This window comes from Ranitomeya imitator, chromosome 7, assembly GCF_032444005.1.
Source record: "Ranitomeya imitator isolate aRanImi1 chromosome 7, aRanImi1.pri, whole genome shotgun sequence".
In the NCBI taxonomy this organism is placed as follows: Eukaryota; Metazoa; Chordata; class Amphibia; order Anura; family Dendrobatidae; genus Ranitomeya; species Ranitomeya imitator.
Genome location: NC_091288.1, coordinates 205,528,233 through 205,544,186, shown reverse-complemented (window position 1 = coordinate 205,544,186; position 15,954 = coordinate 205,528,233). Strand labels below are relative to the sequence as shown.

At 49.9% G+C, this 15,954-nt stretch overlaps 1 protein-coding gene across 1 annotated transcript; it reads left to right on the top strand.

Moving 5' to 3' along the window:
- Nucleotides 1-13: 13 nt before the first annotated feature.
- DCTN5 (dynactin subunit 5) lies at nucleotides 14-14,424 on the top strand. Its single transcript, XM_069734523.1, has 6 exons — nucleotides 14-119; nucleotides 2,245-2,313; nucleotides 10,524-10,642; nucleotides 12,216-12,327; nucleotides 12,471-12,573; nucleotides 14,018-14,424. Exons 1-6 carry the CDS (start codon nucleotides 72-74, stop codon nucleotides 14,113-14,115), a joined length of 549 nt encoding a protein of 182 aa, XP_069590624.1. The 5' UTR covers nucleotides 14-71; the 3' UTR covers nucleotides 14,116-14,424.
- The last annotated feature ends 1,530 nt before the right edge of the window (nucleotides 14,425-15,954 follow it).

Genomic DNA, 15,954 nt, shown 5'->3' with positions numbered 1-15,954 from the left:
ATGACCGCGTCACATCACACGTGACTCTCCCCCGGCGGCCAGGGCGGAAGTGACGTCACGCCGGCCGAGCCATGGAGCTGAGCGAGCTGCTGTATAACAAGTCGGAGTATATAGAGACTGTGAGTGCGGTACTGAGGGGGATTTCTGTATATAACGCAGGCAGCCGCATAATAACCCTGTGTGTATGGGGGCTGATAGAGCTGTGACGTCATATGTCTGCATCCTGGAGCGTCTGTATATGTGATGACGTCATGTTCTCTGGGTGCAACCTTTATTGTCCACCCCTTTGTTGTACTTATGCACGTATTTGGGGTTAAAAATAATTTTTTTTGCAATGGAGCAGCATTTTCTTAATGAAACCCAGTTTTGCTTTTCAAATCTTACATGCAACTTTTCACCGTCTCTGGTCATAAATCAGCCAACAAATGCTCAGAAAAAAGCGAGTGACAGGGTGTCCTGGCGGAAGGAGCTCGCTGACGGGTTCTCAGTCAGCTCGTTTTGGCAGCACAGAGGCTATGGAGGCATAGCGGGCGATAGTTTTTAATGTATCCTTTTTTTTTAGTCACGGTTACATGCATTGTCCTCAGAGGTAGATAATCCCTTTAAGGGGTTAATGGTGGGGAAGGGGCCAATGAGGGGCTCCTAATCCGCGAGCCCTGGATACGATCTGTGTCATTAGGGGACGGAAATGGTGGGCGAATCCGAATGGGAATCTCATCCGCGCGCTGTGGACATTGTCCTGCAGGTCGGAGGATCTCCCATAGATTTCAATGCAGAGGTGACCATTTATAATTAAAGGGGCGGTCCAAAATACAAATGACTTTTCCTCCTAAATCCCGATCTAGCCGATGCCATAATCTAAACTAACTTCTAATACACTAAAATTAAAAAATTTCCCTAACTACACTATCTGTGCTGTTTTTCTTTTACCACTTCCTTTTTGATAAATCTTCATTTGAGAATCCCCAGTGCATGCTGGGATACTCCCATCAAAGCGTCATCAGGGGGGGCAGAGGCTACGGTCACTGTCACAGCCCCTGACTACCCCCTGTAACGATGCATCATCATTGAGACTCTGAGCAGGGATAGTCTGAGCGAGATGTGCACAGTGACAGTGCGCTCTGTTGCCAGATGAATAGTAATTATTAGAGTTGAGTGAATTTGTTCGGGTCCCCTCTTATTTGGCAATCTATAGCGCTTAACGAGTAAGCTGCAAAGGGAACCCGGATACATGGAGCGGCTGATCGGCTCCACAGCTACATGTGTCGTGGCTGTGTGACAGTCGCAGCACAAGCACGGAGAGCCTGTTTGTTGGTATCTCCATGTCTGTGCTGTGACTGGGACACAGCCGCAACACATGTAGCTGCGGAGCCGATCAACTGATCTGCCGGTGCGATCCAGGAAGCTGGGTTCCCTCTGCAGATTATTCGGCAATCGCTATAGCTTGCCGAATAAGAGGGAACCCGAGCAAATTCGCTCAACTCTAGTAATGAGCTGGCAACAGAGCGCACTGTCAGTGCAGGATGTAAGTCACGGTTTGATGGAAAAAAAAGAAAGTAAATCCCCAGCGTGAAACTTGGGATAAAAGTTCAATTTATTTAGACAAATCCATTAAAATCCTTGTTTCAAAGTGGTACAGCAAATAATGGAGTACATGATGCGACCAACGCGTTTCGACCTGTTAAGGTCTTAATCACGGTTTGCAGAGTGACATCTCTTACGGGGGGCGGCACTGGTGTCTGCAAGCCAGGTTTTTGTCTTGCAAAAAGCACTGACAGTGCACTCTTAATTACATAAGAGAAAATAAGCAAAAAAGGATCACTTTTAAAAATAGTTCATTAGTAAAATATCAGTGATAGAGACAGACCACATATAAATATAAAAAAACAGTGCGCTCTGTTTCTGTCCTGTTACTATGGATCTGAGCCAGCGAGAGAGCGCACTGTCATTGTGCACAGTGACAGAGAAGGGACTGGCCCAGGTTACCTGTGGATCTACAGGTGTGGAAAATTGTCATAAAAAATACTCAGTATAGTCGCCTTCCGCTGCTCTTGCGGTGAAGTTTCCATGTCCGGTCTCGGTGTTCCAGACTTTTCAAGCATATATAAGGCGGCCACATTCGGGTCCGAAGACCTGCGGACAGTCAGTGCATCATAAATAGAAAAATGTGAAAAAAAAGTGTGTGATGGAGGCATTTTTTTAAAGGGGTTGTCCAATAAAACTTTTTGCGTGTTCTGTCCTCAGGCCTCCGGAAATAAAGTGAGCCGGCAGTCTGTGTTGTGCGGCAGCCAGAATATCGTCCTGAACGGCAAGGTGAGTGATAATGCGCTAGCCACTGCCCTCGGACCTAATCTTATATTTTCTACAGCAGTCTAAAAATCCAAAATTAAAGGGGTTGTCCTCTACTGGACAATGTCTCCTGAAGAGCGGCGCAGGTCCAGGAGCATAGTATGAATTTTTTTATTTTATTTTGTCCTGCACGTTGGGGTTGTCTATCAGTGAACGACCCCTTGAAGGGGTATTTCTTGTAATAACAAGCACTTTTGCAATTTACTGCATGTGAAAATTTTCAGCCGTTCATGAGATATTAACACTTTTGTTTCGTCTATAGTTTGTTGCCTTGGAGACCGACCACCGCTGCTAGACAGCAGAACATGCACATTGTTTACAAGCTCTTTTTTTTTTATTGAACTTGTAAGCACCGTTTTGAAGCTGAAGCCCGCTGTTACCTCCTAATCGCAGCCAGCTTCAGCACAGTGCTTACAAGTTAGACAGCAGCGGTGGTCGGTCTCCCAGGCGACGAGCTATAAGCAAACGGAAAGCGTTAATATCTCAAGAACGGTTGAACATTTTAACAGGCAGTAAATTGCAAAAGCGCTTGATTTTTCAAGCACTATCCGGCACTATCCATCTATGAAGACGGGGAAAACCCCTTTAAGGGAAGTTTCCTGAACATATGAACAGGCGACTGTTGTATTACTCATTTTTTATGTACCGATTGCTTATAATTTAGTGGATAGAAGTAAGGAAACTACAAGAGTTTAATGGCAGCCACATTGGAAGTCAACCCACAATTAAAGGTCTTTGGTACTGACGATGACAGCCATGTACTGCGCTCCGTTATCTGTCAGGATGCGCACACGATCATCAGGCACCATGAATATGTCCCATTTATCAGACTAGGACAGGGGCACACGATACCGGCCGACCATGCACAGATCCTGAAAGGGTGAATCACTGTGCTAATTGGCCTATTCGTAAACTGTTTAGCGTGCAGTTCTTCATACCACCTGTCTACCTGGGGGCGCTGTTGCTTTAGATATGAACCGACTCTAGAAAACGTCTCTTTGAGAAGCGCTGAACGTCTAGCAATCCGAGAAATGGGAGGAATGAGACGTGGCTTTTTCCACAATCATACTCCCAGGGCATGTGATCCCCTCAATTCCTTATTATTTGGTCACAGTCTGACCCCTCGTGAGGTGCAGGGACCATCATCGAAGAATATATTTTATCGGTGCCGTAATAAAACTGTACAGAGTCTTACCTAGTGAAGAACACTCTGGGATCTGCAGAATCAAATCTGGAAGACTAAATAGAGGACTTCTTGGGAAGTATATTTACAGCTGCCAGAGGGGGAAGGTGCCCGACTTAGGAATAAAGTTTGCTGAAATATCTGATGTAGGCAGGAGTGTCTGACCATCTAATGTGTATTGGAGAGTCAGATTGCTGTTGTCGGCCATCTAATATGTACGGAGGCCTTTAGTGAGGACTGCAATTCCAGCTGCCAGTGGGGAAAGGAAACTGACAGAAGTGTTTACTGGGGACTATATCTAGAGCTGACAGAAGGTGAAGGAGACTGACTAGGGAACTTACTGTGGAAATTGGTTACAGCTGCTAGAGGAAGAAGGAGAATGACAGTGGAACTTACTGGAGACTTATTTTTTTTTACAGCTGCCGGAGGTGGAAGGAGATAAACTAAGAAATGTAGCGGGGACTGCATTTCCAGCTTCCAGACCGTGAAGGACACAGTAGAAGAGATTACAGGGGCTATATTTAGAGCTGACAGGGGGAGAAGGAGAAAGACTAGGGAACTTACTGTGGACTGTGACGACAGCTGCAAGCGGAGGAAGGATTATGACTAGGGAAATTATATTTCTCTATCGCCTTTCATTGGGGGACACAGGAACCATGGGTGTATGCTGCTGCCACTAGGAGGCTGACACTATGCAAATAAAAAAGTTAGCTCCTCCTCTGCAGTGTACACCCTACCGACAGGAAGCAGGATATTCAGTTTAGCTTAGTGTCAGTAGGAGGTGGACACGGGTCTTTCATTAGACCCTTATCTACCTCAATGTGCGTCGTTTCTTTTCAGGTTTTTCCGGAGGGATACAGGGTGAACAGTCACACCTGTAGTCCCACAGTGCGGACTATGAGTACGGCGTGTACTGCCACCCCGTATCCTCATAGATCCCTCACCAGGACCAAGATCCTAGCACACAAGCGTGCTTAGAAGTCCGGTCCTGGCTCCGTCCCCCACCCACTCGCCCACCAGAGCCTGTCGGTTGCGGAGACGAGGACGTCCATCAGCTCCCTGGACGTCTCATTCCTCTTCAGGTTAGTAACGATGTGGGATATTTAAGGTGAGTATTTTCCCCATTCCATCCCACCCCATACAGATCTTCTAAAGGGGGGATCCCACTGGTCGTCGCCCGTGTGCACGGGCAGCTGCACGCAGTTGCAGGGGCCTTTTTATCCGCGCGCACGGGCCGAGATCCCTTTACCGCACGGTGGCCGTGCTTTTCTGTCTGCCGCGCCGCTTCCATAGCTGCGGCCGTTCTGCCTCCTGTTCTGGCCCCTGCGACCGTACGATTCCGGCCGCCCTTAGCGCCATCTGTGCCAGCGCGGCGGCTCCCCTGCCATCTGTGCCAGCGCGGCAGCGTTTGCAGGCCGCCGCGCCGCTTCTGGCCCCTGCGACCGTACGATTCCGGCCGCCCTTAGCGCCATCTGTGCCAGCGTGGCGGCTCCCCTGCCATCTTTGCCAGCGCGGCGGCATTTGCAGGCCGCTTCGGGCCCCTGCAGCCACGCTTCTCCGGCCGCTCTCTGCGGCCACGATGCCTTTGTCCCAGGCTGCCCCGCCGCTTCATACCCGCGGCGCACAGCTCCGGCGCCGCGGTCTTGCACCGGTGGACGCCGGCCTCTAATTTAGGCCCCGGCTTTCCCCGGGGCCTACTTCCGGCCGCACTCCGCCACTTCCTCCTTACATCAGGCGGGCTTTTCTCCCGCCCGACTGGTTCAAGTCGGTGAGCCCCGCCCACCAGCGCCATCCTGGCGGTTAGCCCCGCCCACTTTCTCCTGCGCCCCTGAAGTGGTTTTTCGGCACCAGGACCGCTTTGCGCTGGCTCCTCAAAGCGCATAGCCTGGCGTCCTCATCCCTTGCGGCTCAGCATTGCAGCCGGTCCTGGACAGAAGAGTGTCCCAGAAGTCTGCTCTGTCTGCCTGCACCCCTGCGTTAAGGACCATCCACATCATGAGGTGCAGCTTTCCATCCATCACCTGTCGTGAGTACTAACCTTCTGGCTTCTTCATCGCCATGTCTAATCTTAAGGGAAGTCGCTTTTGTTCTCCCTCTTCTGCCTTAGTCTAACACTTTGCGTGTTCGCCTTATGCCCACCGCAGCGTCTGCCGTGAGTAGCTCTGCACCGCAGACTGATACTCTTCCCTTCTGAATTTTTCCTCGGACCCGTTCGGTCTATTTTTACGGGAGTTCGCTTCCGGCCTCCTACCTTTTCTCAGGCAGGCCTGCAGCAATCCACATTATGCTCACCGCCCAGGACCCCCCCCCCCCCCCCGCCACTCTATCAGTAGCGGATCTCACACGGGTGTCCCAGACCCTTGTGTCCGTGCTAGATCGGTTGCCCCTGCAGACTTCCGTAGTAGCCAGCGGGTCGCAAGAAGCTCCGTCCGAGACTTCTAATACAGGCCGCGAAAGATCCAGACAGGAACGCTGGTCTGAGTTCTCTTCTCGGTCCACTTCGCCCCACGGTCCTTCTCTGTGGTCGACTTCCCCCTGGCCTTTCCCCCCGGAGTCAGGCGAGGTTTTCTCTGATGCGCCTTCGGAGGATAATTTGGGGCCGGATTCGAACCAAATCGCTAACATGAGGGATATGGTTCAAAGCCTCATTGGAGCGACCAATCAGACCTGTGGCATCAAAGATTCCTCTACGAAACCCGCAGATCAGGCGGTTTCGTTTAGACGGTCTAAACTACCTCCCAAGGTATTGGCTCCTCATCCTGAATTCGAGGAGCTTCTGGCCAGAAAGAGCGAATTCGACCAGACGTTCTCAATGAGACAAGCGTCTTGGAGTCTCATAATCTCTTTCCTCCGGATCTCATTGCCAACCGGATTGAGAGGCGTTAGAGAACGACCTCTCCCCCTGTGGATCCGTCGGCTGCTAGACTTGCCACCAACACAGTCCTTATACTGTCCGGTGGGGCGGCTCTGAAAGATTCCATCGATTGGATCATGGAATCCTTCGTGAAGTCGGCTTTCGAAACCTGCCGCATCATCCCAATGCCCGACTTTGGCTTCCACTTGGGTTTCAAAGTCTGTATCTGAGGGGCTAAACAACTCCGTTGGGGCATTCAAGCTGGAGCTCCATCAGGCCGGCTGGCGGAACTTGCCACCCAGATTACTCACGCAGGGGAGTAATTGGTTCCCTGGACGTCGCGTCTTCTGCCGCACAGGCGCCCAGTGAGGTTGTTGCCAGCCGTCGCACTGTTTGGCTCAAGAGTCATCAAAGAAGTCCCTTGCGAGCCTGTCTTTTCAAGGTTCACGTCCTTTCGGTTCCAAGCTGGACCAAATTTATTAAGGACGCCACTGGCGGCACCAGTCCCCTTCTCCAGACCTCGCCCACTTTCCCTTAGGCGGCTACTTCGGTCTTTTCGACCTTTTTCGTAGTTTCGCGGCATCAGATTCCTCTTCGCAACAGCAGAGGCCACAGGCACGTTAAGAGAAGAAGGTATTCATCGGACTCACTCCTTCCTGGCGTGCCCGCTACTCCTAAGGCGGATTATCCAGGTCCAGGACTGGAAGTTCCACCTAGGCATGACCCACGACTAGACCCCAGCCCGTTTCTCAGGCTGGGCAACCATCTTCTGTTCCTCAGGGACGTCTGGGTCTCCTCAGTAGAGGACGCATGGGCCAGGGCACTTGTTCCCTCTAGATACAAAATCTTCATTTCACGGTCCTGGGATCGTTTTATTCAAATCCCAACCTCCAAGAGACCCCGCTCTAGTCCCGGGTTTCTTTACTGCCATTGTTTCCCTCCTTAAATCCGGGGTAATCGTTCCCGTCCCAGAACTGTAACGGTTCAACGGTTCACAGGCTTCTCTTCGAATCTTTTTGTACTGACAGAGGACGACAAGGTTCGTCCCAGTCCAGATCTCAATCTGCTGAACAGGAAGTTTCGTTGGAGACACTTCAGGATGATATTCCCTCGTTCAGTAATCGCTTCCATGGAGGCTCAGGAATTTCGGTTTCAGGCTCCCGAAAGTCTATCCATCTTTCCCGACATTCTAGCCGTTGCGGGTGGCTCGTCAACAGGAAGAAGTTCCATCTTGTTCAGCACCTCGTATCTCCGGGCATGTTCTTCGATACTTGTCGGACCAGAGTCTTCCTTCCCGAAGACAGGATATCCCTCCTTTGTCAGGAAGTTCGCTTGCTCCAGGGTTTTCGGCTCCCCTCTTCTCCGACGGGCCTTGAAGGCCCTAAGGAGGTTGGTTGCAACATCGGAAGCAATTTTCCCTTCGCCCGTTTCATTCAAGACTTCTTCGGCAGGCTATTCTATCACAGGGGACAGGTCTGTCTTTTCTCTGCATCGTCCGATCCGGCTTTCTCCCGGGTCAAACGGTTCCTCGACTGGTGGCCGAGGTCACTTCTCTTATCCCAGAGTAGATCCTTCACAGCCTTCCTTCCAGTTCCCTGGCAGGTGGTGACGACGGACGCCAGCCCGCTCGGCGGAGGCGCGGGGCTTTGTTTCCTGTTCTGTCAGGGTTGTTGGTCGGCGCAGGAGTCCTCTTGGCCGATCAATGTCCTCGAGTTCCGGATCATCTTTCTGTCTTTCCTTCACTGGGTAAGGATTCTCAGCAGCCTGCCAATTCGAATCCAGACAGACAATGACACAGCAGTGGCATATGTCTACCACCAGGGGTGGACTCGGCGTTCCCTGGCCTCGGCCGAGATTCCAGGATCCTCCTTTGGACAGAGGCAACGGTCCTGGTGAGCTCCGCAGTGCATGTCCCCGGCATGGACTTTTAGGCCGCCGACTTCCTCGGCCGCGAGGGCCTCGCGGCAGGGGAAGGGTTCTTCAGGAGGTTTCCTATCGGATTGCCCTTCAATGGGGGACTCCAGAAGTGGACCTCATGGCGTCCTGATTGAACAGGAAGGCCCCTCGGGTCGGCCCAGGGTCCCGTGATCCTCTCACAGTGGTGTTGTCACTCTGGCCATTCCTTGGTCGCAGTTCGTGCTCCCCTATCGGTTCCCACGCCTTCCCTTGCTTTTCCAAGCTGTCGAAAAAGATCAAGGCGGGATGGGTGGCGGTCATTCTGATCGTCCTGGATTGGCACAGGAGGTCTTGGTCTGCAGACATCGTCAATCTTCTCGCGGACACCCCTGGTGCCTTCCAAACGGACCCGATATGCTGTCTCAGGGTCCGATCTGCCACCCGAATTATCGGTCGCTCAGTTTAACGGTGTGGCTGTGGACTCCACAGTTCTAAGAGCGTCCGGCCTTTCGGCCCAGATGAGCCACTCTATAATTCAGGCTGGGAAGCCTTCGTCTTCTTGCAGGATTTACTATCCTACCTGGAGGGCATACTTTCGTTGATGCGAGTCCAACCACTTTTCTCCTATGTCCTTTTTCCCTGCCTTCCATTTGGTTTTCCTTCAGGCACGACTGGATTCGGGCTTCGCTCTCAGTTCCCTAAAGGGCCAGGTTTCTGCGCTCTTCTTCCCTTTTAAGAAGGCGTTATCTTCTCAGCCACAGGTTACGACCTTCCTTCAAGGAGTAGCCCACACTGTCCCTCCGTACAGGGCCTCTGTGGATTCATGGGATTTAAAGGTTGTGTTGGTTGTTCTTAGGGGTTCCCCCTTTGAGCCTCTCAGGGAGTTTTCCCTGTCAGTTCTATCTCGGAAGGTGGCCTTTCTCAGGTGCATCTCTTCGATCCGCCGTGTTTTCGAGTTGGCGGCCATTTCTTGCCGACCTCCTTTCTTGATTTTCCACCAGGACAAGGAGGTCCCAGGCCTCTGCCTGCCTTCCTTCCTTCCTTCCTTCCTTCCTTCCTTCCTTCCTTCCTTCCTTCCTTCCTTGGGGTGGTTTTCATCTTTCCACCTCAACGAGGGCATCGTTCTACCTTTCCTTTGTCCAGCTCCGACTCATCCTCTGGAGTGATCGTTGAACAGGCTGGGCCTCGTCAGGGCAGTGAGGATCTCCCTGGCTAGCACAGCCGCTTTCCGAAAGATGGATTCTCTTTTCGCCATCCCTGATGGCGTGCGTAGAGGCCTGCCGGTTTCCAAGGCGACTATTGCTCACTCTATCAGAACGGCAACTTTCGAAGCTTACCGGGTCAAGAACAAGAGTGCCTCCTCCTGAGATAAGGCTCACTCTACCCGGGCAGTCGGCGCTTACAGTGCGGTACGTCACGGGGCTTTTGCCGACGGCTTTGCAAAGCGGCAACCTGGTCTTCCATCCACACGTTTCGCCGAACTACGGCGGACTCCAGCCTGGGCAGAGGATCCTGCAGGCGGCAGTGGTGAGTCCTGGGACCTGATGGAAGTCTGTTTTTCCCACCCCAGGGACTGCTTTGGGACGTCCCATGGTTCCTGTGTCCCCCAATGAAAGGCGATAGAGAAAACAGGATTTTTGGTTGCTTACCGTAAAATCTGTTTCTCGGAGCCTTCATTGGGGGACACAGCACCCTCCCAAGTTGAACAGCTCTGTTTACTGTATACGTTTGAGTTCTTTGAACACTCTTTGAGTGTTTGAAACTGTTAATCTATGGAGCGCCGTGGAATTTGTTGGCGCTATATAAAGTTTATTATTATTATATTATTCTTTCTCTTTTACATGTTGCTTCTCCTACTGCTTTCTCACTAACTGAATATCCTACTTCCAGTCGGTGGGGTGTACACTGCAGAGGAGGAGCTAACTTTTTTATTTGCATAGTGTCAGCCTCCTAGTGGCAGCAGCATACACCCATGGTTCCTGTGTCCCCCAATGAAGGCTCCGAGAAACAGATTTTACGGTAAGCAACCAAAAATCCTGTTTTACAGCTGACAGAGGGGGAAGGAGATGGATGAGAGAAGTTAGTGATTACTGCATTTCCAGCCGCCATAAGAACAAGGAAACTGACTAGAGCATTTACTGAAGACTATTGACTGATTCGATGTGAAGCTGCTCCCTGATCTCGCATTTATCAGGTTTGCTCCTTGATCCAATGTATTCATTCCTTTTATCCCCTCTGCAGACAATAGTCATGAATGACTGTATTATCAGGGGAGACCTGGCAAACGTTCGAGTGGGACGACACTGCGTCATCAAAAGCCGAAGCGTGATCAGACCACCGTTCAAGAAATTCAGCAAAGGGTGAGGCACCGGTGTAATGCAGATGAGGCTTTTTTTTGTATGCATTAAAAGAAAACCAGTAGAAAATCCTGGTCTTGGTACATTCAACCCCCCACAGCAAGGTCAGACTGCTTTTAGTGCACAAACAGGTCTAATATGTCCTAGAACGGTCCCAATACTCACATTCTGCAATAGCCATCTACTCTTTGTCAGTGGGCGTTTTTTATTCAGCATCATTCTAACAGCATTTTAGGCGCTAGAACTGCCATTCCCCACTTATTGTAGAGAGATAAAGACCTACCTCCACTTATTGTAGGGATGCAAAGACCCACCCCCGCTTATTATAGAGCGAGACAAAGACCCACCCCCGCTTATTATAGAGCGAGGCAAAGACCCACCCCTGCTTATAGGGAGAAAAAGAGCTGCACCCTCTTATTATAAGGAGACAGAGACCCACCCCCACTTATTATAGGGAGAAAAAGATCTGCACCCGCTTATTATAAGGAGACACAGACCCACCCCCGCTTATTGTAGAGCGAGACAAAGACCCACCCCTGCTTAGTATGGGGAGAAAAAGAGCTGCACCCGCTTTTTATAAGGAGACAGAGACCCACCCCCGCTTATTGTACGGAGACAAAGACCCACCCCTGCTTATTATAGAGCGAGACAAAGACCCACCCCTGCTTATTATTGGGAGAAGAAGAGCTGCACCCGTTTTTATAAGGAGACAGAGACCCACCCCCGCTTATAGTACGGAGACAAAGACCCACCCCTGGTTATTGTACGCGGACAAAGACCCACCCCCGCTTATTATAGAGCGAGACAAAGACCCACCCCTGGTTATTGTACGGGGACAAAGACCCACCCCCGCTTATTATAGAGCGGGACAAAGACCCACCCCTGCTTATTATTGAGAGAAAAAGAGCTGCACCCCTTTTTTATAAGTATACAGAGACCCACCCCTGCTTATTTTATGGGGACAAAGACCCACCCCCGCTTATATTGTAGCGCATCAATGACCCAACCCCACTTCCTATAATCCGTCTCCATGCCATTTATAAATAGTGATTTGCACTTTGCCATCCATTATCTCTACAGAACTGTTCCCTTTGTGCAGTATGAACAGGTACAAGAGATGGCCCGTCTCCCGGAGTTGTATAAGTGTTTGTATAGCCTCGTGACCCCAGTTACACCAGTAATTACTGCCCGTCACCCATTAAGCGTGCTGACCCTGCCTCCCCATTACATGCAGTTATACTTAGTGCTTTCTTATTGTCCCTAATTACCCAAACAGCTTCTGCCTTTTCACTCTGTTCCATTCGCTGCCAGTGGAAAAAAACCCATCACTTCGCAAAACGCCAATTATCACATTCACATCTAAAGAAAATTAGGTCGCCGGTATAAAAAAAGTCTCTTTATATGGCGGTAAAGCTGCGGCACGTAATTAGACTGAGGGCCTGAAGTGTGTGTTCCCCCAGCTATGATTGCAGCACTTGGGCACACGTGGCGACACAGACAGCGCCACCACTCGTGGCTTATTAAGGACATATACGATTCTGTAAGATTGGTAAATTCGGTGACTTTTTCTCTTCAGGGTGGCTTTTTTCCCCTTACACATCGGAGACCACGTCTTTATAGAAGAGGACTGCGTGGTGAATGCGGCACAGATAGGCTCCTATGTGCACATAGGCAAGAACTGCGTCATTGTAAGTAGCGCGGATTTGAAGGGAACCTGTCTGGGGTTTATTAGGGATCTGTCACCCTCCAGCCACATGCATCACATTTAAAATAATGAAAAAGTATATAGATTGTGTTTTATCACTCTCATCACATCTTGTCTTGTCTCCAGGGCCGGAGATGTGTCTTAAAGGATTGCTGCAAAATATTGGACAATACAGTCTTACCCCCCGAAACGGTGGTCCCTCCATTTACTGTGTTTTCTGGCTGCCCCGGTGAGTGCAGATTGTCGAGGAAATTAGTGCAGATTGAATGATGTTTCCAGGGAAACTGGTTCTGTCGCTAAACGCTATTAACCTGCAGATATTGGGTTAATTTGCAGATTAATAGCGCTGCAATGCCGTCTATCTGGCGCGGCTGCAAGGAGAAAATGAGGTTTATTCCTCCTGGGAGCCGCCAGCTTTCAGTCGTAGAAGCGTGTACCAGAGTGGCTACAATACGAGCACTTTGATTGACAGCTGGTTGTACAGCATGTCTGTGCAGAGCGAGCTGTCAATCAAAGTGCTGGGAATGTAGCCACTCTGGACACGCCTCTATGACTGTAAGCTGGCGGCTCCCGGGAGGAATAAACCTAATTTTCTCTAGGTAGTCAGGCTTTCAGGCGGCATTGGAACGCTGTTAACCTGCAGATAATGGGTTAATTTGCAGGTTAATATCGTAGCGTTCCAATGCCGTCTGTCCTGCACGGCTGCAAGGAGCAAATTATGTTTATTCCTCCTGGGAGCCGCCAGCTTTCAGTCATTGAAGCGTTTTCCCAGGGCGGCTACAATCCCAGGACTTTGATTGACAGCTGGTTGTACAGCACGTCTGTGCAGAGTGAGCGGTCAATCAAAGTGCTGAGACTGTAGTCGCTCTGGGAGAGCCTCCATGACTGAAAGCCAGCGGCTCCCGGGAGGAATAAACCTCATGTGGTCAGGCTGTCAGGCGGCATTGGAGTGCAGTTAACCTGCAGAATAACCCTATGTCTGCAAGATAATAGTGTTTGGCAATGGGACCGGATCTCTTTAAGTCCCCCATACACAAAAAATAGCTGTCAATCAACGCTGTGTGAAAGGGGCCTTAAAGGGGTTGTCCAATGCCGTTAATTTTCACATTAGCGCTGATGATGTCGTACCTTCCAAGACACATGCATGATCGTCCAGTATCGGGAACGTACGCTATTCGTTAGGACACGTGCATGATACCCGCGGATCGTGCATCCACCTGTACGTTTGCCTCTGATCCCCGGCCTCTGTACTAGTAATGCTTAAGGCTAGGGTCACATTGCGTTAGTGCAATCCGTTTAGCGCTAGCGGATTGCGCTAACGCAATGTTTTATATGGGGCTGCGGTCGGGGTCGCGGTAACGTCCCCGCTCTCGCAGATCCCCGATCTGCGAGAGCGGGGAACGGACCGCGGGTGCGCCTCGGACGCTGCAAGCAGCGTCCGCGGCGCGCCAGGAATCTCCGGCGCGTCGCTAGCGCGTGCCGATCATGGCACGCGCTAGTGTAGCGCGTTCCCATTAGCGTGAATGGGCGCGTTAACGGACGCGTTGCACGGCGTTAATTTCGCCGTGCAACGCTGTCCGTTTAACGCGGTCCCATAACGCAATGGGAACCCACTCTAATAAATGAACTGCAAACTTTTGTTGTGAACTATGATTTTGTCTTTCGGCTTTTAGGACTGTTCTCAGGAGAGCTCCCGGAGTGCACACAGGAGCTCATGATCGACGTCACCAAGAGTTACTACCAAAAGTTCCTACCTCTGACACAGATTTAGAACGGATCGCCCGTCCCACGCGCCTGGTTTATTGTTTTTTTTTATTATTATTATTTTGTATATGTATATATTAACACGTCCCCGCCATTCCCTTTTATGTATTTATTGAAGACTGTTCTGTATCCTTTCCACTCCATGGCATCTGTCCCGCTCAGCATGGATCAGAATGGGATCCAATCAGAAAATTCAGCATTGCCGCTACCTTTCTGACAAGTAGGTGTACGAGCTGTCGGTCTGCGGGAAATCACTGACGTCACTTTGCAATAGATTAGCACTTGCCGATAAAATAAATATCCGCCTTCTGCATTGCTTCAGTGTTCCATTTCTGTCCAGTCGAATGTTCTTGACGCAGAATAGGCCTCGAAAAAAAAAAAGACCCCTGTCCCTTGTGTGGTTTGCACGGGATAATGGAAGAATGATGCGCTTACTACTTGTGGTCCAAATGGCCGTTTCCCAGCATAAGCAGTAGCCAATTACAATACAATGCACATTTATCCTATCCCTTTAAAGGGGTTGTCTCGTCTTAAAGGGAATGTGAACAGCATTTCAAACCACCCCCAGACTATTTATATGCGCATGTAGCTCTTTCAAAGAAAAGTCCAGCAATAACTTTACATGGCCAGTCCATTCCTCCATTACTGAGAAATTGGTTTTTGAATTGATAGGCAGGCTGAAGAGCTATGGTAGATCTGAAGCCTCTGATAGTCCAGCTCTATTCCCAATCCAGCACCACATCGTCCTGCTTGACTGACGGACGCTTTGCTCCATGATAACATGGAGGCTGTTAGTCAAGCTGAAAGAAGTGGTGCTGAGCAGGGAATAGAGTTGGCGTGACAGAGGCTTCAGATCTACCATAGCTCTTCAGCCTCATTTGCATATCAGTACAAATGCCAACTTATCAATAACTGAGGAACGCCCTGGCTGTCTAAAGTTGTTGCTGGCCTCGTTTTTGAAAGAGCGACATGCAGATAAAAATAATTTTGGGGTCAAATCCTTCAGACGGAGTCCCTTTTTAAATGGGTAAAATTTGCTTGTAAAAGCAGAAAACTTTGTAATTTACCGCTTATTAAAAATACACTCCGTTCCCCAAAACAGGAGAGATTTTTAATTCTATTGTATGTTTCTTGTTGCCTATGTTACCGGCCACTTTTGCATTTTATCAGAGGTGGCCGGTTTCCAATGCAATGAGCACCAACTTTCATGCTGTAAAATCATCACAGACGCGACCATCTGGGAACATTTTCCCATCGATTTCTTCTGGATTCTATTAATCCTCTCCAGGACGTGTGCAATAAACCATGGGTGTCAGAATCCTTTTTTCGGGGATTCCACCAGAAACCTCAATGAAGAGCTCTGTATGAGTGTGAACCTAGCCTAACAGCGGTGAAGGTGCCCGTATACCTGGCCGGCGTGCTCGGCACTGGTAGCGTACAAATAACAGGCGAGTAATGGCAGGTGATAATTTATGGCTTCTGAGTAATAACTTCCGTGTGTGGGTGGATTTTCACTCACAATCACACAATGTTCTGTTTTTCGTAAATGCCAGCTTCGGTTTTGCTTTTCCCTGACGGACGCAATCATGATTTATATCACAGGAAAAAAAAATGTGCGCAGGGAAAGCATCGCTTATAGATGAGGATTTTAGCTTCGTCTCTTCCAAACCACTTCAAACAAATTCTTCCAAAACTGAAAGAAACGAAAAACTCCAAACCATAAAGTCAATTTGCAGACACGGTGTTTCGGGGGCGTTGCCCCTCATCAGTGCAAAGTATGAGCTTTGATTTGGCTAGGTGAGAGGCTCTGGACTGGGAATACGGGGTAACATTTCTCCTTCTGGAG